The sequence below is a fragment of the Neophocaena asiaeorientalis genome, unplaced genomic scaffold, assembly GCF_003031525.2.
Source record: "Neophocaena asiaeorientalis asiaeorientalis breed wild unplaced genomic scaffold, Neophocaena_asiaeorientalis_V1.1 scaffold218, whole genome shotgun sequence".
Classification (NCBI taxonomy): domain Eukaryota; kingdom Metazoa; phylum Chordata; class Mammalia; order Artiodactyla; family Phocoenidae; genus Neophocaena; species Neophocaena asiaeorientalis.
The window spans coordinates 5858927-5882219 of NW_020172818.1; the positions used below are offsets into that span (position 1 = coordinate 5858927).

Genomic DNA, 23293 nt, shown 5'->3' on the forward strand with positions numbered 1-23293 from the left:
TTCTTTTTCTCTCCAGAGGTTTACAGGAAATGACAGAAAGCGAGAGCTCTCACCCCCAGTTGCTGGTCGCTGGGGCACCAGAATCTGCGAGTTCTCACATCTAAACCTCCCACGCTCACTTTAGGTGAAAAGGGAGTGAGAACAGGAAGTGTCTGTGAGGAGTTTTGGTGTTGTTTTCCTCTTCTGGAAATGGTTTGTGTTGTGTCAAATTACCACACATAGATGACGTGTATGTGTTTATTTCTCTTTTTCTGATTAGAAAAGTAATGCATGCTCATTAGAGAAAATTCGGAAAACACAAAAAGTCAAAAGTCAAGAATAGGGATCACTAATAAGAACATTCTCCAGAAATCACTGCTCCGCTTTTGGGTTTCTTTCTTTCCCTTTCATTCATTTACAATATGCGTATAATACAAACATACATCCACAATGTTACATTTGTATTATATTTTAGACAATTAGATCATATAAATAATTTTATGTCCTATGTCTTACACTGATTGCTGGCATTTTTCTATGTCACGAAATGTTCTTTGAAAATTTTTAATTTACAAACAGTGAAATGACTTTATGGCATACAGTTCTGAGTGTTGGCAAATACAGATTCCTGTCGCCACCACCATAGCCAGTGATCCAGAACAGTCTTGTCACTCCCCTCAAATTCCCTCAGGATGCTCCTTTTCAGTTAGCCCCTCCCCCTAGTCTTAACCCTGAAACCAAAAAGTTCTCCATTCCTATAGTTTCACCTTTTCCAGAATGTCCTGTAAACAGAATTATACGGTATGTAGCCTTCTGGTCTGGCTTCTTTCACTTGGCATGCTGCAACTGAGCCTCACCCACACTGCTGCATTTATCCATAGTTAGTTACGAGTAGTATTTCACTGTATAGATATACCAAGGTTAGTTTATCCATTCACCAGATGAAGGACATTTGGGCTTGTAAACATAACATATGGTAAACATAACTTTTCCTATTTGAATACTATTCCATCCTACAGATATACCAAAACATATGCAAAGAGTTCCCTATTAGTAGAATGCTTAGTTCCCCTTCATTATAAATAACCCTTAAATGGACATCATTATACGTAACTCTTTGCCTACCAAACATGTATGAATACACTTATATAGTATACATATATTTGAAGCTATCAACAAACATGCAGTGTGCCCTGCTGGTTGTATAAGAAAATATAAAAATATATATATATACAATTCTACCAAAATTTTCTTAAAATGTTTGCTTATATAACAAACAGTCTGAGTCTCAATATGTTGTATCATTAGGAAAATAAGAAAATAATAACTAGCTTTAATTCTAATGCAGTAGTTCTTTTTCCCTGTGCTGTACAATAGGTTCTCACTAGTTATCTATTTTATACATAGTGTATATATGTCAGTCAAATTGTTAATGCAGTAGTTTTAACCGGTTAAATAGAACTAGCTTAATTTCTGAAATCCTGACCCTGTATATCATTCAAAACCCATTTCAGGACATTGTTTTCCCAGCAGGAAGCTTCTTTAGACAATGGAGTCACCTGGTGTACACAGAACAAGAAGGATGACTGGGCAAGGGCAGGTTTCAGGACTGCAGGCTGCTTAGTGCAACATAGCTGGGTTTCTAGTTATTACATCTGAGCAACTGAAGCCAAAGCCACTAAGAGAGGAAAGACAAAGCTGGCACTTCGTTCTGCATAAACGGACAGGGCTTCTCTTTGAGTAGATGTTGCTGCCCTGCAAATTAAAAAGGAAATAGAAAAAATGTCAGTATTGGTGGATGACACCTACTTTCTGCACACTGCGGAAAATTTAAATAGTACATGGGACTTCCCTGGCAGTGCGGTGGTTAAGAATCTGCCTGCCAGTGCAGGGAACGCCGGTTTGATCTCTCGTCCTGGAAGATCCCACATGCTGCGGAGCAACTAAGCCCGTGCACCACAACTACTGAGTCCGCATGCCACAACTACTGAAGCCCACGCGCCTAGAGCCCATGCTCTGCAACAAGAGAAGCCACTGCAGTGAGAAGCCCGCGCACTGCAAAAAAGAGTGACCCCGGCTCGCCACAGCTAGAGAAAAGCCCACGCGCAGCAATGAAGACCCACTGCAGCCAAAAATAAATAAATAAATAGATAAATAAAATAAATAGTACAGAAAGTTACAAAGTGAAAAGTAAAAGCTCCTTAGCTTCCCTATTCCCACTTTCCATAGAGAATCATCCTTGATAGTTTTGATTTGTCCTTCCAGGAATGCGATACACACTCTCCCCACACACACACTCCCACGCACACACACACACACAGACTCACATATCCTTTTATCTAAGTACAAGTGGAATCTACAACTTGTTTTTTCACCCAACAGCACATCTTGCACATACTTCCATATCGGTACACGTGGAGTTTATTCATTCTTCCTCATGGGTGAATTCTGATTGTATGGATGTACCATAAAGTTCCCCAAGTTCCCTACTGATGGACATCACATCATCACAGTTTAACTGGTGAGGAAAAATCAGTCATGACATAAAGACACTGAGAGAGGATCTGGCCAAAATAGGGACTCTGGTCATAGCAAATAGGGTCTGACCACCAGATTTTTAAAAACAGAAATTACTGAATTCTTTGAAAGCAATTAAAAAACAAACTTTTAAAATTATGAAACAATCTGAGGTTTTTATTCCCTGGATCCCGACTAGTGGCTGGGGTCCTTGAAAGTTGCTTACTCCATATGAGCGCTATTCGCCCCTTTTTTGCTAAAGGAATCTCGAGCAGCCCACAAATTTGTACTAGGGCTCCTCCTGCTGGACATTTTCTATAATTGCACTTCTAATTCAGTTAATGTTCCAGACAGTTCATTCAAAATTGATTAGTATTTTTGCTGTTAAATAATTAACCAATTAAGACAAAGACAAACTTACTTTTACTTTTTAAGAAAATAAAATAATACAGAACTAAACAGTAATAATGAGTCTCCCTTCGCCTTTTTCCAGTTCTCGCTCCCTTCCTTAGCCATTGGGAGTTTATCTTAGATCTATCATTTACATCTATTATCATGCACAAACAGAATATAGTTTTGTTCCCTTTCACTTTAGATGCATGGGTCCACTTGTCACATTTTAGCTTAAGCTTTTCATGTCACTGTGAGGCTTTGCTTGAGGGTGGTGTTTATGCAGAGAAAAAGCACATTGTTTGCAGTTACTTTGGTTTTAAAAATTAATTCTAACTATTAAATTTATAAATTCAAAAGCTTGACTTTCCCATCCACTTTTCTAGTTAATTTATGAATAGTATTCTTTTAATTTAAAAGCCTAGTCAACTCTGATAATAACTTTTAAGGGGGCTTCACAATTATTCCAATTTCCTGAATATTTTAAACTCAAGTTATTTTAGGTTAAATTATTTTAAACTTACATTTTAACACATTACATTTTCTTTATAAAATATTTTAAATGACTTTAAGTGAGCAAAACCTTCTCGAATACTTAATTCTAGTAAATCTAATAAATGTATAAAATTTAATCTTAATTCTCTTAAACATTCCAGTACTGATTGAAAACTTACTAAAATTCTCTTATAACTTTCAACTAAAACTCCTAAGTCTGAAATAAGTTTTTTTGTTTTTTTTAAATCAGTTATTTAATAGTTACACTTATATTGGAATCACAGGGCTATTCCAAGAGCTATTCTTAAATGATAAACTCTCTAAAATGTTGTAAATAAATTAAAATGATGTAAATAAATTAAATATCAAAAAATACAGATTGTTCCTAAACTTACCACAAAAATAATGCGATTTGGATTCTAAACTTTTGCAGGTTCAAAGTCTTTTACCCCATTATTCCTAAGCAAGTGAAATTTGCCATCCCACTTCTGTGGCCTAGGGCCAGGGCACAGCGGGGGAACACATTTTGGAGAGAGAATTCAGGGCAAGATGGGAAATCTGATGTTTTCCCTTGACCCTGACTGACACAGCGAACCTTATGTCAGTAACATGAGTACGTCTGTTTTCTCATATCCTCACCAATCCTGTAGATTATCCATCCACTGAATTTTTGGCCAATATTATAACCTATAAGCATATAAAGTTGTTTTCTACATGTTTTTCACTTTAATTGTTTGTGAGAATTTTTCCATATTGCTGCATGATTATCAGGATTACGGTTGTTTCACCTTCACCCCCAGCTTTATGGAGATATAACTGACATAAACCACCTACAATTGTTTTTAATGGCTACATTCTATTCCATGTAGTAAGTATAACCCTTTGATGTAACCATTCTCGTACCCTTGAATATTTAGCTCCAGCTCTCAATGTTTGCACTTCTGATACTGCATTAAAAAGAATTGTTTGTGAACATCTGTGAGCATGTAGATTGAATCTATATTTTGAATCATGTCTTTAGAATAGGGTACCTAAAGTCTGACTTAGGTCAAAGATTATGAATATTTTTATAATTCTTGATACATATTATCAAGTTGTTCTCCCGAAGCATTTTAGCAATTTACAATGCCATCAAGCATTGAATAACATCTTTAAAATATTTTTCTGCTGGGATTCCCTGGTGGCGCAGTGGTTGCGGGTCCGCCTGCCGATGCAGGGGACGCGGGTTCGTGCCCCGGTCCGGGAAGATCCCACATGCCACGGAGCGGCTGGGCCCGTGAGCCATGGCCGCTGAGCCTGCGTGTGCGGAGCCTGTGCTCCGCAACAGGAGAGGCCACAACAGTGAGAGGCCCGCGTACCGCAAAAAATATATATATATATTTCTTTCTGCTATTTTTTGTCACGGTATGTTAAAGAAGTTGAGGTGGAAATTGCCCCTTATTGAATGTGTAGTTCATTATTATTAGATCAATAAAATAATGTTTCATATTTGCCACTGATGGTTCCTCTTCTGTAAATTATCTACCAGTATTCTTTGCTAAATCATTTTTAAAGGAGATTAGTAAAATTCCTTCCAAAGTAATGAAAGTGGAGAAAACCTCAGCAAAGCGTGAAAGAGGGTTTTATTCTTGACGTTCAATGGACTTGGGAAAGAACTGTCATAAATAAATCTGTTCAACGGTCACTGAAATAATGCCCAAAGAAGGAAAGAACAGGTCAGGAACTATAAACCTCTTACGTCTCTGCTGTGGTGTGAACGCCAGAAACATCTGGAGGCAGTGTGGTTCAGTGGGAAGAGCAAGGACTTTACACACCGACAGACCTGGGTGCCACTTCTGCCTCTAGCCAGTCCTGAGTGACTTTAAGGGGTCACTTAACCTCTCTGAACCTCAGCATCACTAATGGTGATCAAACTGCCCACCTTCCAAGAATGTGGTTGGATGCAATGAGATGATGACTCCAAAGACCAGGTTGACAGGCTGACATGTGCAAAGTGCTCAGAAAGACCTGAAGACTGGTGAGGAGAGCTGCCCTCATTCACCGTACAGAGCCTGCAGCAGGGGAGGGAAAAGCAGGCACCAGTGCCAGGGTGGCCCCACTTGCCCATTTTGGGAATGGCAGTGTAGGGTGCAACAGGTTTTACAGGAAGGAACTTTACACCATCTGTATCTGCATAAAGTTTAAAGTCTGTTTAAGGAGATAGAGTAAAACCAGAAAGACCTAAGTTACACAGTAACAATAAGGACACTTACCTCTCCAGACCTTATGAGGCCCCCTGCTCACTGGAGAGTCTCTTCTATTAAATCCCCACAACAACTTTATTCCCCTTTTTTCCACCTACATGAGCCACAGCTGGATTCTGTTTCTTACAATCAAAATCTGGTACTTCTACACATGCTGCCCCTAGTCACTTCTTATAGGACAAACTCTCACAGAACCCGTGTCATTCCCTTCAGTTGCCCAGCCCCTTTCAACATCCTTTGTCTCAAATCTATGCCTCCCCAGGGTAGAAAAATCAATCATTTGTTCACTCATTCATTCATTCCTCAGTGCCTACCAGGCTGCAGGCTCCCTCCTAGGTTCTTGAGTCACATTGATCAGCAAACAGAACAAGGAAAAGCCCCTGTCCTCCTGGAGTTGATGTTCTAACAGATGGGAAACAGGTAATAAAAAACAAACTCAACAAGCAAATAAGTCAGAAGATGATAAACAAATACTATAGAAAAGAAAAGTAGAGCAACATGAGGGGGTTTGCAGAGCCAGAGCTGACGGTGCAGGCTGCAGCTTTAAACATGGAGGTCAAGGTTGCCTCAGGGAGCTGAGATGTGAGCAAACACAGTAAGTGAGTGAGTTGGCCACATAGGGAAGGACTTCCGGGCAGAGAAAACAGCGACCAAGGCCCTGTAGTGGGAATGTGCTGTCAAGTCCCAGGAGGTCACTGTGGCTGAGGCCCAGTGAGGGAAGGGGAGGAAGAAAAAAGTCAGAGAGAAGTGGGGCTGGGGGTCCTGGGAAGGCTGTTTGGCATTAACTCGGAGTGATGTGGGACTCACTGCGGGGCTGTGAGCAGATGAGTGACATGACTGAATTTTAAAGGACTATTCCTTATACTATGTGCATGTTTGAAATTTCCCTAATAAACAATAAAAATAAAAGGCTAACTTCTTAGTAGCTGGGTTTCAAAGAGGCCCAGTGGCTCAGACCAGGCTGGTCACAGTAGATGATGGGATTTTCCATTAATTTTGTAAGTTGAATCAACAGGATTTTTTGCTGAAGGGTGAAAGAAGGGAAGGCATCAAGAATGGCGCTAAGATTTTAGGAACAGGCATTTGGAGATTTTTGGAAAGGTGGGTTGTTACCATCAATTGAGACAGGGATGTATGGGTAGACCAACCGAGGGGTGTATTAGTTTCCCGTTGCTGCTGTAATCAACTCAGTGGCTCAAAACACCACAGTTTTATTTATTCTCTTACAGTTCTGGAGGTCAAGAGTCTGAAACCAGTTTCCCGGGTTAGTCGAGGTGTCAGTGGGGCTGCTTCCTTTTGGAAAATCTCCTAAGGGGAGACTCTGTGTCCTTGACCTTTATCTACCTTCAAAGTATATCATTCTAATCTCTGCTTCCATCACCACACTGCCTTCCCCTCCTCTTGAACCAAATCTCCCTCTGCCTTGTTCTTATGAGGACACTTACAGTACATGCAGGGCCTACCAGCATAGTCCAGAATAATCTCCCCACCTCAAGATCGTTAACTTCATCATATCTGCAAAGCCCCTTGTGTAATATAAAGTAAAATCCACTCATTCCAGGAATAAGGACCTGCGTATCTTTGGATGCCATGACTCAGCCTACCACCCTGGGTAAATTCAGTCCGGTTTGGGATGTGTTGCATCTGAAATATCTATTAGACATCAGAGTAAACTGCTGAATATACAAGTGTGGCACTCAGTACAGGGCCTGGACTATAGAAATACTCATTTTGGAGTCACCAGCATACAGATGAGATTTAAAGCCGTGAGGCTGGATTTAAAGCAGAGATTCAATTTCCCAGCCTCCCTGGAGTTAGATCACAAACACGTGCCCAAAACTCTGCCAACCAGATGTACCCACAACTGGGTATAGCTGTGGCCAGAGTAGATTAAAACAGCAGGTGCCACCGAGGGTTCATTGTAGCTGGGGGTGCCCTGGCACCAGCTCTCCGAGGCAGCCGTGGCAGACATTCTAGAAGGAGCATCCAGGCACGAGCATCATAGGAAATCCCCGCGGTGTCCGTGCCCAGCAGGCTGCAGGCGGATCCCCCCTAGGGCAGTTCTGGGTGGGACTTTGGCATAGCCTCCAGCCCTGCTTCTCTGGCTCTCCCAGGAAGACTCTGAGTGACCCAATATCCTTCAACACATCCCATTTCTGCTGAGCTACCTGGATCTGGTGTGCGATGCTTTGCGATTATGAGTTTCGACCAATGTGCTCCTTACTTGAACTTTAGGAACCTGAAGCCTGCGCCTGGGTCCAGGCTCCGGGGAGTCTTTCTAGTATCCTGTCTAGGAGGGAGGTTGGGCGCCGTCTTCACAACAAACCCATGTGGCAATTTCCATTATTTCAGTTTTGTAGATGAGAAAAATGTCAAATTCAGGTCATCTGACTCCAACTGCATTGCTCTCACCATGGCCAGAAGGGTCAGTGTCCACAGGACTGTGGGCAGGAAAGCACAGGGTGTCTTCAGGGAAGTGGATCCGAGCCTGCAGTGAAAGTTTCTAGTGGGGCGCAGTGGGTGGTGTGTTTAGAAGGAGGTTCTTATAACCAGGAAGGCCAGGCCAGAAGTTTAGACTCGGTAGCAGGGAACGTTGAAGGTTTCTGAGCAGAAGGGACAGGAGAGTGGATTTCATTCTCAGGTGAGGAAAGTGAAGACCCAGGTACACAGACTGTTCTTTACTTCCTGTGAGAGGACTCAAAAACATGCGTGCCTAATTCACAGACAGTGAACAGCAGAGAGTGGGAGAGGACTTAACCTCGCCAGCCACCCTGGGACACATGCTGGTGTTGGTTGGATCTCTTATCCCAATTTCTAGTCAAAAGAGCCTAACAGTCACAAGGGTGAATTCTGGAAACCTCATAGACTCGCTTCAGACCCACTCACTGGCTGGGTAGTCTTTTCTTGGGCAAATCCTTCATTATCTTCCCTAAGCCAGAGTTTCTACACCCCTGAAATGAGGGTAACAGAACCTATCCGTATCGGTTCAGATATAGGTTTGGTTGCTGTTGAAAGGACCCCAAATCCCAGGGGCTTAGACAAGACAGATGTTTGTCTCTCTCTAACTGTGCAGGCTGATGCTGTGTTTCCATGGTAGGGGGCACCCAGCCTCCGTCTATGGCATGCTCTGCCATGCCCAGCAAAGGTGGCTCATCACCACACCTTCTGGGTCCATACACCAGCCAACAAAGGGGGAGGGAATGAATGTTCTTTCCTTTCAAGTCACCCACATCACTCGGCCACAGAGGAAAGAGAGGCTGGGAAGTACAGTTGTTATTCTTGGCAACCATGAGGCCAACTAACATTCAAGGGTTCTATTACTAAATGAAGATGGGAAGAAGAGCTATATGGGGATGATGAGCCGTCTCTCTGCCTGTCTGTTTGTCTGTCTGTCTGTCTTTCTCTCCCCTCTCTGTGTCTATCTAATGGACTAGTTAGAAGGATGAACAGAATGTTCTATGCAATGCACACAGTACAGCCCCTGGCATACAGCTGATGTCCAGCCCAGATTAGTTCTCTTCTCCTTCTAGATGGAAAAATGGATCCTACAGACATGTATGGAGCACCTACTCTGTGCAATTGTGATGAGGCGCACAAAGAGGAAGTTCATGCAATCTCTAAGTCGAGTGTTGGAGACAGATGGTGAGGAATGAATTACAACATGACTGGAGAGAGGGAAGTGCTGTAGTTGGGTTGTGCACAAAGTCAATGGAGCACAGAGAAGGGAGTTCTTACATCCACCTACAGAATTAGGAAAGCCTTACAGACAAAGGCACATTTGGAGTTGGGTCCTTAAAGGTACATACAATTTTAGCCGATAGGAAAGGAAGGGAAGAGAACTCAGGTGTTGGCATAAGAAATCTTCCTGCCAACACAAATCAAAACAACAATAAAGGGCTTCCCTGGTGGCGCAGTGGTTGAGAGTCCGCCTGCCGATGCAGGGGACGCGGGTTCGTGACCCAGTCTGGGAAGATCCCATGTGCCGCGGAGCGGCTAGGCCCGTGCGCCATGGCCGCTGAGCCTGCGAGTCCGGAGCCTGTGCTCCGCAACGGGAGAGGCCACAACAGTGAGATGCCCGTGTACTGCAAAAAAAAAAAAAAAAAAAAAAAAAAAAAAAAAAAAGAACAACAATAAAGCATCATGTTTTATCCAGAAGACTGACTAAAATTAGGTATAGATACAGGTACAAGTACAGATAATACCCAGGGTTAGTGAAGAAGGGGAGAAAGGGGCACCTGTCACATACTGTTGGTGGGAGCGCACACTGGGGCAGCTTTGTTGAAACATATCAAAATTCAAACTAAAAAGACATCCTTTGACCCAGCAACTCCCTTTCTGGTAATCTTTCCTACGCAGACGCTTGAACAAGAGCTCAAGGTATGCAATCAAGGATTATATTTCAGCATTGTTTATAATAATAAACAACTACAACCACAACCTACAATGAAGTCAGCCTATGACTGAAAAATGGTTAAATAAATGGCGAGTGGCCATCCTACAGAATACTCCGCAGCCACTAAAACACGGAGTCAGAAAGTACGCACAGACAGAAAAGGATGACGTCCTTATATCGTTAAGTGAAAAAGGGCCACAGCAGAACAGTCTGTCCAGCATGACTGCTCTTTGTACAAAAACAGAGGCAAGTAAATAAATGAAAATAAGACCAAACCAAAAACAAACAGATGAACAAACTTACATCTCTGCCTGGTAACATATGTGTATGTGTGTGTACTGGGATGTATGGGAGAGATGGACCAAAATGTTAAAGAAATTACTTTGAGGAAATGGAAGTAGAGGGAAAAGCCTTCATCTTATTCACTATTGATGATAGCTAAATACTGGAAACAATCTAAATGTCCACCTATGGGCAATGGGTTAAATAAATCATGATGTGCGCACACAACAGAACACCACAGATAGGAAAACAACACCAAGACACTCTTATGCGAAAAAAGCACGTTGCAGAATCCTATGTATGCTATCATTTATACTAATAGTATAGGGCTTCCCTGGTGGCACAGTGGTTAAGAATACACCTGCCAATGCAGGGGACACGGGTTCGATCCCTGGCCCGGGAAGATCCCACATGCTGCGGAGCAACTAAGCCCATGCGCCACAACTACTGAGCCTGCGCTCTAGAGCCCGTACTCTAGAGCCCGTGCTCTGCAACAAGAGAAGACACGACGATGAGAAGCCCATGCACCGCAACGAAGAGTAGCCCCCGCTTGCCTCAACTAGAAAAAGCCCATGCACAGCAATGAAGACCCAACACAGCCAAAAATAAAAGCAAATAAATTAATTAATTTTAAAAAAATATATACATTAGGATTGAGAAATGTAAACTTTACCACTTAAATGGAGTCAGGAGGTCAGAAGGGGGAGCTCTCATGCAGTGCCACTCATCAACTATAGGAAGAATTGTTGATTACAGGCCCCAACAGAATCATCCACAGGAGCAATCATCAATCATCAACAGGCCACAGCAGGAGAGATGTGCACTGCATCTTCCGTAAGAAATCGACTACCCCAGCAACTCAGCCAATGAGAAACTGTCATCACCTTGAATTCTCACTTTTCTCTGACGGACTTTCATTCAAAACACCCCCTCCCAACTTCCTCCTTTTTCTCTATAAAATAAAGTTCCTCTCTTTCATTTATTGGACTTGTCTATGGCTTTTGCTATAGCCTGCTTGTCCCGAACTGCAGTTCCTCTGCTATTCCCAAATAAACCCATTTTGCTGGTAAAATAACTGTCATCTCTAAGGGCAACAGAAATAAGTTTTAATAGGTCCTCCTGCCACCCCATTCCCAGCCTTTGTGCTGAAGCTGAGGCATCAGGGCAGCCTCTGCTCTGTGGTACATGGCAGGGGTTCATTCAGCTCAGCTGCACAGATGTTCAGCAAACCTGCACCAACCCAGCAGCTCAGATATGGAGAGAAGTGCAGTGCAGAAGTACCAGTCTTACTCTGCAGCCAGACGTTTTAGGGGGTGGGTGTAAAATGATAGTGCAATCCACCAGCATTCTATAAAGAGTACGGACTGATTATTTTGGGGAAGCACGGAAGTTGGGTTAAGACATTCACTTACGAATTTAAGGCACAGTCAGGATGAGTGCTGTGTTGCACACACTTTAAGAGCTTCACTGGTCTATAAAATGAAAAGAAGTAATATTTAAGGGATTATTTAAATGACTTTCATTCATCAGACATTTATGGGGGGGCCTGCAAGGTACTGGAGATACAAAATCTTTGACCTCGAAGAACATAGTTTCTTTTTCAAAATATTAGCCAGCATTTATTGAGCACTTACTATGTACCAAGAAATCTGATTACATATTTTACATAGATTATGTCATTTAATCCTCACAACAGCCAAACAAAGCAGGTACTATTATCATCTCCAATCTACAGTTGAGAAAGCTGTCCAGAGGAACTTGCCCAAGTTCTCGCAGTAGCAAGCTGTGGAGCTGGACTTGAACCTCCACTCCAGAGCCCCAGCATGGAACCACTTCTGTAAGGATGTATGATTTTGCTTGGAAAAACCTCTTGATAAGAATTTTGGGCAGGTTGGACTCGAAGCACACAGGTGATGGCTGGTGCCCAGGCTTCAGTGAAGAAAGTTAAATTGCTCTGAACAGTAGAGGTAGAAGATATGGGGTCCAGGCAGCCAGGAGGGAAGGGAAAGCAGCAGTGAAGACAGGATCCAGGTAACAGTGGGAGGAAGGCCAAGGAAGGATCTCTGGGTAGGGGGACCAGAGAGGACTCTGGAAGAACAGGAAACAGGTTTGGTCTATGGCACGCTATGTGACCCCTCCGTAGGACTCCCTACTTCTCAGTCTACACTATTCAGATTTTGTGTGTGTGTGTGTGTTACCGGGCCTCTCACTGTTGTGGCCTCTCCCATTGCGGAGCACAGGCTCTGGACGCGCAGGCTCAGCAGCTATGGCTCACGGGCACAGCCACTCCACAGCATGTGGGATCTTCCCGGACCAGGGCTCAAACCCGTGTCCCCTGCATTGGCAGGCGGACTCTCAACCACTGCGCCACCAGGGAAGCCCTATTCAGATATTTTTTACAAGAGTAGTTTGTTATTGCTGTGTTACGTCCCCCCAAAAAGATGCATTGAGTTTCACTGAGTCTGGATCAATACAGCGCTAAGCAGAAAACAATCAAGAGACAAGAGAGGCTTTGAAGAAAGACATCGCCAAAATTTGCAGGAATCCTGGGGAGAACTTTCAACTGCCACAGGACAGAGGTCAATGTCACCTGAATTTTGAGAGGCACCTGGCTTGGGTTTGATTTTTTAACCTTGTTCGCTCTCCCATGTTAAGCCTGTTGTTATCACCTCTGGGCTCCCAGGAGCAATAAAAACCCTACCTTAACACAGAGAAAGCCTACGAGCAGTACAAAAATGGGAGCTGGGAGGCTGAGCCAGGCAAGGGAGGAGCCCTGAAACCAGCTTTGGTGGGGTAAACTCGAGCCAGTAAAAGCAGGCTGAGACCCTGAGGCTCACAGCCGTGAGTCAGGAATGAGACCCTGGCTGGGCTCCCACACTTGACCTGATGACTTATAAAAAGACAGCCTCCTCGGGGGAGGTCCTGGACCAAAGCAAAGGGGTCATAACTGTGGAATTTTTAGCCATATTTTTCTCTATCATTGAGCTGTTTTAGAATAAGAATTACCTTTTATTTAATTTACTAAAATCTGATGACTTGATTAAGAATTAGAGTTCTATAGTAGAAAGAAAAGAGGAATCTTCAGGGCCACACAATACTGGGTTCAAAATTCAGCTCTGTCACCGAGTGGGAACCTTTGGGAACTTGCTCAACCTCTCTTAACACTCAATTTACCCCTCCATGAAAAGCGGATATTTATATAAACCTTAAAAACAGACAAAACTAGGGCTTCCCTGGTGGCACAGTGGTTAAGAATCCACCTGCCAATGCAGGGGACATGGGCTCAAGTCCTGGTCTGGGAAGATCCCACATGCTGCAGAGCAACTAAGCCCGTGAGCCACAACTACTGAGCCTGCACTCTAGAGCCTGCGAGCCACAACTACTGAGCCCGCGTGCCACAACTACTGAAGCCCGCACACCTAGAGCCCATGCTCCACAACAAGAGAAGCCCCCGCGGTAAGAAGCCTGCGCACCACAACAAAGAATAGCTCTCGCTTGCCTCAACTAGAGGAAGCCTGCGCATAGCAACGAAGACTCAACATAGCCCAAAGTAAATAAAAATAAAATTAAAAAAAAACAGATAAAACTAACCTATGCTCTTACAAGTCTAGAGAGTGGTTACTACTGTGGGCAGGCGGGGACCCTGAAAGGGAAGCCAAGGGGAGACTAGGGGTGCTGGTTGTGCTCTGTTTCTTGATCTACATGCTGGGTACATGTGTATGTTGAACTTGTGAAAATTCATCCACCTGTATACTTACGGTTTCTGCACACAGATTATATTTCCAAAAAAGAGTATGTGCTTCACTTTGTTTTCAAAAGAGGGTGATAACAACACCTAACTTGAGAGATTCCTGAGAGCATTAGCAATAATAGATGAGTAAAATGGTACAGCTTCAAGCTGTGGAAGAAGAACAGCTTTGAGGGGCTTGTTCTCCTGGGGAGTCCAGAGTAGGGGGAGACCCATACTTCCAGGGGCTTTGCTCAGGTGGGACAGTTACCAGGTCCATAGAACTTTTGAGACAGCAGAGGGCAACAGGGCTGCCTGGACGGTCACGGGCACTGGCAAAGACTGCAGATGTAATGGGCACCCTGCCATACCCACAAACGTTCGGGAAAGCCACTAAGTCCTTGCAGTGTTGGACTCCAGCCCCTAAGGAGACAAACAGGCCTGCAGACTCAGGTGCCGACACAGAGAGAAGAAGGAAGCAGCAAGGTGAGTAATTCCCAGTCCAGGGGAGGGCTTTCAACCGTTGCAGGGTTTGAGCCAAATTTACCTACATTTCCAAGTATCAGGAATGCCCTGAAACGATCTCTGATTATACGTATATAAAGTGCCTGTCCCATAACGTGCTCAATAAATGGTAGCTATGGTGATTTTCCTGTTGGTCCACAGTCACCATGCATCTCTCTGTAAGTATCTCAAACTCCACCTTAGCACATGTCATGTGCAGTGTGGCATCCAGAGATGCAGGGGCCACAGTCCCTGTTCTCAGGTGACGCACATGCAGTAAGCGAGTGAAGAGAAAACTAGACATACACAAATGACAAAGGGCTGCTGTCTGTCCTTTAGCGTCATTAAAAAGGACTCTGGACAGAAGTGGGCGGGGGCCAGGCGGAACCCTGGCCAGAAGGCCCTCCCAGCCCCCACACCCAGTGACAACCCAGAAGGCACAGTTCCGTGGCCTTTGGAGCTGATCTCTGAAAAACCTTTTCGGCAGCCCTCTGCTCCTCCTTTGAATATATACACTGACTATAATATGCCACCTACGTGTAGTCATTGATACAGCTATACTGGAAACCCATTTTCTCCAGTCTCTCTTCCAGGATTTTCACACTGCCTTCTCCACAGGATTCCCTGAAACACAAAAACATAAAAACTATCAAAATAGAAGGAGAAGAGGATGGGGGGAGCTGTTTCTGTGTTAATCAAAAACTATTTTGACCGTGTGCTCCCTAGATGTTCTCCTCTCTGGAGAAATATGTGGCAAATTCTCTGGACCCAAAAAGGCTGCCAGCAGTCAAGCCGCGGGTGCCCAGGACGGGGTGCTCTGAGCCTTCAAACCTGCCTGAAGTTTTGCAAGTCACACGCCTTCGGAGGGCTTCTGCCCTCCGGCGCATGCGCGGTGCTCCACAGGGCTCATCATAGCCCCACCCGCCAACGCCAACGCAGCGCTGTGCTTGTGCGCCGAGCCTGGCCAAAGGTGAGTGCCTGCCTGTTCAACCCAGAGTGTATTAAGTTAAGCTTCAAACGGAAACAAAAACATACATGTCAAAAAATACTAGAAAACGCAAATAAACAAAAGGGAAAAAAACCCAAATCTCATATCACTAGAGATAACTGCTGCTAACACTTTGGTGTACGTCATTCTAGACTTTTACAGTACGTTTATTCCCACAAGACTTTTAAAATATTACAATGTGATTCTGTTGCCCAACGCATTTTGTAATATGCATTTGCCCATGTCTGTGTCTATACATATATACCTCTCTACCATTATTCTTCATTCCTGCCTGGTCTACCTTACATAATCAGAACACAATTCATAAAAGCAGTCGCCTCTTGTTAAAGACCAAGGTTCATTCCTATATTGCAATGTCATTGACACTACAAAAAAACCTTGTTGAAGTTTCATTTTCATACACATGCTTAATTATTTGTTTCCTTAGCATACATTCCTGAAAGTAGGTTTTCTGTCACTGAGGTTTTGAATGCATTTTCAGGCTCTTGATGGCACTGCCACACTGAACCCCACGTTGACCACCCCAACAGAGTATAAGATGTCTATCTCCCCACATTCTCATCAACAAGGATTCTTGCCCTCTCGACGGTCAGAGTTAAGCAGGGGGATTGATAAAGGCAAAGAGAGGTGGGTACAGCACTGCCAGCTGTGATGAGTAGGTATGTTATTCACGTTGCAGACAGGATCCGGCCTCAGTTTACCTGGAGTGGGAAGGTGAACAGCCTCCCCACTATAAAATTAACAGAGAGGGAGTGTACAGGGAGGAAATGAGCCATTGGAGGAAGTTTTCACAGAAGTGGAATTCTAGGCATTACGGGAATGAAGAGGGTAAGGTGTTGAGTGACATCATGTTTTAGAATCTTGCCAAAATCTCTATGTCCTTCTCTGGGCCAAGTTCACTACTTAGAACTTTTTGGTAAGCAATGACATGGAGGTTTCAGGACACCTAGACACAGAGCTCAGTCAATGGGTTATTTAACCTATTTTTTTTTAATAAAAGCAATCAAAGCAGTGCTAAACACAATTAGCTATCAGCCATGTGATTTTTCACTCTCTATGATTTTTGCCCCTAAAATCTGAGCAGTTTGGGACCTCCATTTTCTTAGCTCATGACCTGCACCTCCATCCTGTGGCACAGATGTGGACAACCAGGTGTTCTTACCCCTTTATTATCTCTCCTGACACAGGAATAATGTGCTGAGATGACAATGAATTGCAATTTCCTTATCTCATTAAAAACAGATTCAAAGAAAACAAAAATAAACAAATGTGACCTAATGAAACTTAAAAGCTTTTGCACAGCAAAGGAAACCATAAGCAAGACAAAAAGACAACCCTCAGAATGGGAGAAAATATTTGCAAACGAAGCAACTACAAAGGATTAATCTCCAAAATATACAAGCAGCTCATGCAGCTCAATATCAAAAAAAAACAAAAAAAAAAAAGTCTAAAAATGGGCAGAAGACCTAAATAGACATTTCTCCAAAGAAGATATACAGATTGCCAACAAACACATGAAAGGATGCTCAACATCACTAATCATTAGAGAAATGCAAATCAAAACTACAATGAGATATCATTCTCACACTGGTCAGAATGGCCATCATCAAAATATCTAGAAACAATAAATGCTGGAGTGGGTGTTGAGAAAAGTGAACCCTCTTGCACTTTGGTGGGAATGTAAATTGATACAGCCACTATGGAGACCAGTATGGAGGTTCCTTAAAAAGCTAAAAGTAAGGCTTTCTTGGTGGCGCAGTGGTTGAGAGTCCCCCTGCCGATGCAGGGGACACGGGTTCGTGCCCTGGTCTGGGAAGATCCCACATGGCGCGGAGCGGCTAGGCCCATGAGCCATGGCCGCTGAGCCTGCGCGTCCGGAGCCTGTGCTCCGCAACAGGAGAGGCCACAGCAGTGAGAGGCCCGCGTACCACAAAAAAAAAGCTAAAAATAGAACTACCACATGACCCAGCAATCCCACCACTGGGCATATACCCTGAGAAAACCATAATTCAAAAAGAGTCATGTACCACAATGTTCACTGCAGCACTATTTACAATAGCCAGGACATAGAAGCAACCTAAGTGTCCATCAACATTTGAATGGATAAAGAAGATGTGGCACATATATACAATGGAATATTACTCAGCCATAAAAAGAAACGAAATTGAGTTATTTGTAGTGAGGTGGATGGACCTAGAGTCTGTCATACAGAGTGAAGTAAGTCAGAAAGAGAAAAACAAGTACCGTATGTAAACATGTATGTATAGAACCTAAAAAAAAATGGTTCTGAAGAACATAGGGGCAGGACAGGAATAAAGATGCAGATGTAGAGAATGGACTTGAGGACATGGGGAGAGGGAAGGATGAGCTGGGATGAAGTGAGAGAGTGGCATGGACATATATACACTACCAAATGTCAAATAGATAGCTAGTGGGAAGCAGCCACATAGCACAGGGATATCAGCTCCATGCTTTGTGACCTCCTAAGGGGGTGGAATAGGGAGGGTGGGAGGGAGACGCAAGAGGCGAAGGGATATGGGGATATATGTATATGTATAGCTGATTCACTTTGCTATACAGCAGAAACTAACACAACAATGTAAAGAAATTATACTCCAATAAAGATGTTTTTTAAAAAAAAAGATTCAAAGGACAATCTTTCTCTGATAGATACATTAAAACAACAAGCAAGCATAATATCTAGACAAAAAGCAACTTCTCACAGAAACAAGAAAAACAATACACATTGTTTTTCATGCAACAATAGGTATAAGTTGTCTTCTGGGAAGAGAAGAGCAGATTCTGGTATGACTATGTAATAAGTCATTTGCAAATTTAATCTTCTGCCCAAGAGAAAAAAAATATCACTCATTATATGGTGAGTCTTAGGGGGTCCTGGCGGCCTGAAATGGGGAATTTGCTAAGATTCTTCCAGAACATTCTTTCAATAACATATCCACTCAATGCTTTCCCCAATGTAGCTTCAATGCTCTGAAGGACAGGGCCCCAGCTGCTTCTGAAGCACCATCACGGCTGCACAGCTTTTACCAGGCTTGGCCTTATTGGCTTGTCTCTGAGCCAACTGGGTTTACGTTTTTTATCTTTAGTTTTGCCAGCACTGCCCTTTGTTGATGAGAAGGATGAGTTCAAGTTTGCACTGATATCTGAGTTGATATAACCACTTGAGTTAGTGGCTTCCGAGAAAAATATGGATCATAAAAGTTTCCTTAGCCAGTTATCTGAGACCCAGCTGCGAAACTGGTTGTTCTCTGAGAAGAGAGTCTTCGTTACATGGTCCATGAGTCCATTCTGTGAACTCCCAGTGAGGCTTTTGAGCTTTAAATGACCAGGGAGAAAAACTGGCTTTGACCTACACAAATGACCTACTCAGAAAGGCTGAGAGGAGTATCTGGATAAAGGAGGTTTTCTCTCTGGGCTCAGGACTGACTCATGGCATTTCCAGAAAGTCAAGCCTTTGCCTTTCTCTGCCTACCACATTAGAAACAGAGAAGACTGTTGATTCCCCAGAAATGTAAATGTAAATCAGACTGGATCATATTACATCCAAGAAAAGCAGGTTTGCACAAAGATCATTACCAGTAGCACCATAACTTACACATTGGGTCCCCCGATTTCATGCATAACCCAGATCTCAATGCGTGTGATTTTATCCTTCTGTAAGTGGGGAATTTCAAAATCTGCAAAAAACCTAAGAAACAAGAAAGACATTTCTTAAAGTCCTAAAGCAATATGATACTGTTCCCATATCAATGTTAGTTGACTTACACATTACTCCTGTTTTAAAGCTTTGCGGGGGGCACTTTTTAGCTTTAATTTTTAGGTTACTTATCTCATTCAGGCATTCATCAGCTGTTAGTTTTATAAATGTATGGACATAGTTCTGATCTCCAGGTCATTCAATTGTTTTTCTCTACCTGATCTTACAGAAGCAAGCATTAGACTGAGGATGTGAATGACTCTCTTAAGCCTCCATTAAAAACAACTAAAAACACATTTTGGCATCTTTGTCTTACATGTTGGTGGCTGCATTCTTACCCTTTTACAGGATAGGCTCCTGTTGGCTCTGAACCATTCAGCATGACATAGATCACCCCAGAACTATCCTTTGCATACTGCAAAAAGAAACAAGCATTTTGAGTAAGCTGTCATTTTTAAGCTATGAAATGGTCAATTGTTTTTTTTTTTTTTTTTTTTTTTTTTTTTTTTTTTTTGCGGTACGCGGGCCTCTCACTGTTGTGGCCTCTCCCATTGCGGCGCACAGGCTCCGGACACGCAGGCTCAGCGGCCATGGCTCACGGGCGCAGCCGCTCCGTGTCATGTGGGATCTTCCCAGACTGGGGCACGAACCCATGTCGCCTGCATTGGCAGGCGGACTCTCAACCACTGCGCCACCAGGGAAGCCCGGTCAATTGTTTTTTAAATTGACAATTTTCAATACTGGCAAGGATGGGATAAATTTGGTATTTCATAGAGCCAGAGGGATGCAAACTGGCATATCTTGGAAAGCAAACTGCTTTGAAATGTCAAAAACGCAGTAATTCCATGCCTGGGAATCTACCATTATAAAATAATGCAAACTAGTATCAGATTCCAGCATTGTTTCAGCTGGTGTACACTAACTTATGCTGGCATTACAAGCAACCTCAAAATCACAGTGGCTTTAAACAAGAAAGATTTTATTTCATGCACACACTACATGTTTATCACAAGTGTTTGGATTTGGGGTTTGGGTTTTGCTCCATATGTCCTTGCTCTGGGACTCAAGCTGATGCAGTCTCCACAACTGCAGAGTCACTGGTTATCAGAAAAGGGAGAAGAAAGTGGCAAATCACAGACCAGTTCTTAAAGGCTTCCACCCAGATGCCACACAGTCATTCCTACTCACATCCTATTGGCCAGCATAAGTCACATGTAAGTAACTTCAAGAGACAGAATGAGTGCAAACCACAGGCTCAGAAGATGAGCCAGAAATACTTGGTAAACAGCACGAAGGATCACCTGGTGCACAGAGATGTGCACAAAGATGTATATCGCAACATGGTTTGTAACCAGTCTAAAACAGTCAACAACAGGGAAGGATAAGTCAATTATGGCCCTTTCGTGTCTGAAATATTACCCAGCCGTTAATAAAAGTCTACAAAAGATATGCAATAACGTAGAAAGTGCTTACATTCAAAGCAAAAAGCAAGACTAGGTGGACAGAGCATGTGCTCCACTCTGTTAAAAATAAATAGGCAGGGCTTCCCTGATGGCGCAGTGGTTGAGAGTCCGCCTGCCGATGCAGGGGACACGGGTTCGTGCCCCGGTCCGGGAGGATCCCACATGCCACGGAGCGGCTGGGCCCGTGAGCCATGGCCGCTGAGCCTGCACGTCCGGAGCCTGTGCTCCGCAACGGGAGAGGCCACAACAGTGAGAGGCCCGAGTACAGCAAAAAAATAAATAAAATAAAATAAAATAAAATAAATAAATAGGCAGAAGTCTGGGAATATTAGTCAATATTCTCTGGACCTGTCTGTCCCTGAGATTCCCAAGGGACAGACAGGTCCAGAGAAGTTCCCAAATCTCCAGTTGAGAACACTACTGGAGCATATAATTTCCCTGATAAAACGTTTATTCTAGTGTGAAGCCGGGTGCGGGGGACGGCAGGGGGTATCACGCAGCTCTGTGACACATGCCCAGCAGAGCCACGCCGAATGCCAGCCGCAACAAAGCAACAATGTACTCCGTGCCACGCCTGTCTCAGATTGCTTCCAAGTAGGCTAACAGTCTCAGTTAAATCTGCAAATGTCAAGGTCTGATGACCACTATTTGCCCTTAGGTAGCATGAATATGGATTATTAGTTTTCTTATTTATACTTTCTATAATTTGTCATTCTCTATCCTGAGCAGTTATTACATTGATGATAAAATCTTTTTTTCATAAAAAACATGCGTGCAGATACAGTGAGGCTCTATGAAGTCATGGTCGAAAATGTAGTTTCTGGCTGCTGCACTTAGTAGCTGGGTAATAAGTCTGATCAAGTTTCTTGGCCTCTCTGTGCCTCATTTTTCCTATCTGTAAAACAAGGGTAATGAGAGTCCCTACCCCATAGGATTGTAAAGATCAAATCACTTAAAATAATACTTAACATTTATTGAATACCTATTTGCTATAGTTCAGACCCTCTCCTCGTCACTATACTAGACTACCTCTCGTCATGTTCAGACCATCCAGCGTATTCTAAGGGCTCATAAAATGTGAGCATGATTATTAGATTCCCATTCTAGAGTTGAAGGAAGTATAAGATGGTGGCTTCCGGCACACTTTGAAGTTGGGCAGATCTGCTGGGGAGAATACGGTTTGTTTTTTTTTAACATATAATGTTGACATCACCCCCAAGTTGTCGTTATGATCCCACGTTCAAGTGATGATGCATCCACCACCTCCCACTCCTCACTGAGGGGCTCAGGCAGCTCACTGCCAGCTGCCTGGAGCCTGCACTACAAGCAGAAGCTGTGGGGAGCGGGCATGGACGGAGGGCTCCGACCGGAGCTGGCAGGAGAGCACAGGAATAAGAATGCTTCTGTCTGGAGCGGGCCCTCTGCTTAGATCCAAACTGCAGCTGTGGTGGAGGATTGGACCAAAGTCTCGCTCACCCTGATTAACAGTGGACCCAGTGGACACCTGGTGATCCAGAGCAGGAAGTAGGACCAGAAGAGACACAGAGAGCCCTGAAAGGAGCTTGGTGGCCGTGGGTAGAAGGACCTGACATCCACCAGCCTCCTCGTCAATACAGCTAACAGTTAATAGTTGACTGCTTTGCTCAATACTTGAGCTAAGGACTGCACCCTCTTTATTTGGAATCTTTGGTCTAACACTGGTGACAGAAAATGTAAGCTGTAGTCACTGGCATGTTATAGCTACTGATAGCTATCATCAACTCTGGTGACAATATCCTCTGAGAAACAGACCCACATTTAGGGGACCATTTCTTTGTCTCCAGCTTATCCCTGGTCTCCTATTGCCTCCTCTTCAGTTCATATCAACCTTGTGCACATCTCTGACGCCCACATCTAGATCTTAGGGGTCCCAGGATCTCCTATAAAGCAGGGGTTACCCCACTTCACACCTCAATCAAAATCACATTGATTTGAACTACTAACAACAACCACAACACCAGAGTAATAATCACTGTTTAACACCTTCTTCTGGAGCTAACATTCAGAATTTTTTCTCTGTACCAGGCATTGCGTTAAGCATTTTAGCTTCTTAAATCCTCACCCCTTTATGGAGCAGAGAGCGTGAATCAGAATGTTGCAAAGGTAGAAACTGAGACTCAGAGAAGTTTAGTAATGACCCAATGGCCCAGCCTCTGAACCCTTCTGTCCCCTGTTCACAGATCCCACACCTGCTCAGTCACCCAGCCAGCCATCCCATGATTACCTGGATGGATGCACTTTTCCAGTAAGAATCCACAGGATTGTTTTCACAATCTTCAGATGTAGGGCAGGATTGGTAGTCGAGTCCTACAGGGAAAACAGACAAACACATTTTATTTCAAAGATTGTATCAAGGAAGAATTAATTGAAAATATTTGCTGGCTCCGCAAAATATACTGAAACTCACTCTACATAATGTGTATGGGCTTAACATTCATAGCTCTGCCCACAGACATTTGTCATTGTGCTCGGCACAAATGTGAGGAAAGCAGAGAACTAAACAGCTGGGTTAATTCTCTACTGGAGCTCTAGCA

At 43.5% G+C, this 23293-nt stretch overlaps 1 protein-coding gene across 3 annotated transcripts in view; it reads right to left on the bottom strand.

Annotated features, from left to right (window-relative positions):
• Positions 1-223: 223 nt before the first annotated feature.
• Positions 224-23293, bottom strand: part of BST1 (bone marrow stromal cell antigen 1) — a 29703-nt gene continuing 6633 nt past the window's right edge. Inside the window, exons 4-9 of one of the 3 annotated variants that reach the window (XM_024741808.1) lie at positions 22984-23066; positions 19596-19672; positions 19156-19248; positions 15068-15154; positions 11712-11771; positions 224-1734 (exon numbers count right to left, since the gene is read on the bottom strand). In XM_024741808.1, the coding sequence (XP_024597576.1) occupies positions 1629-1734; positions 11712-11771; positions 15068-15154; positions 19156-19248; positions 19596-19672; positions 22984-23066 (506 nt within the window). In that variant the 3' untranslated portion in view covers positions 224-1628. Of the gene's footprint in view, positions 1735-11711; positions 11772-11797; positions 12388-15067; positions 15155-19155; positions 19249-19595; positions 19673-22983; positions 23067-23293 lie in introns of those variants that run through there. The other 2 variants (XM_024741810.1, XM_024741809.1) reach the window with 2 other exon arrangements.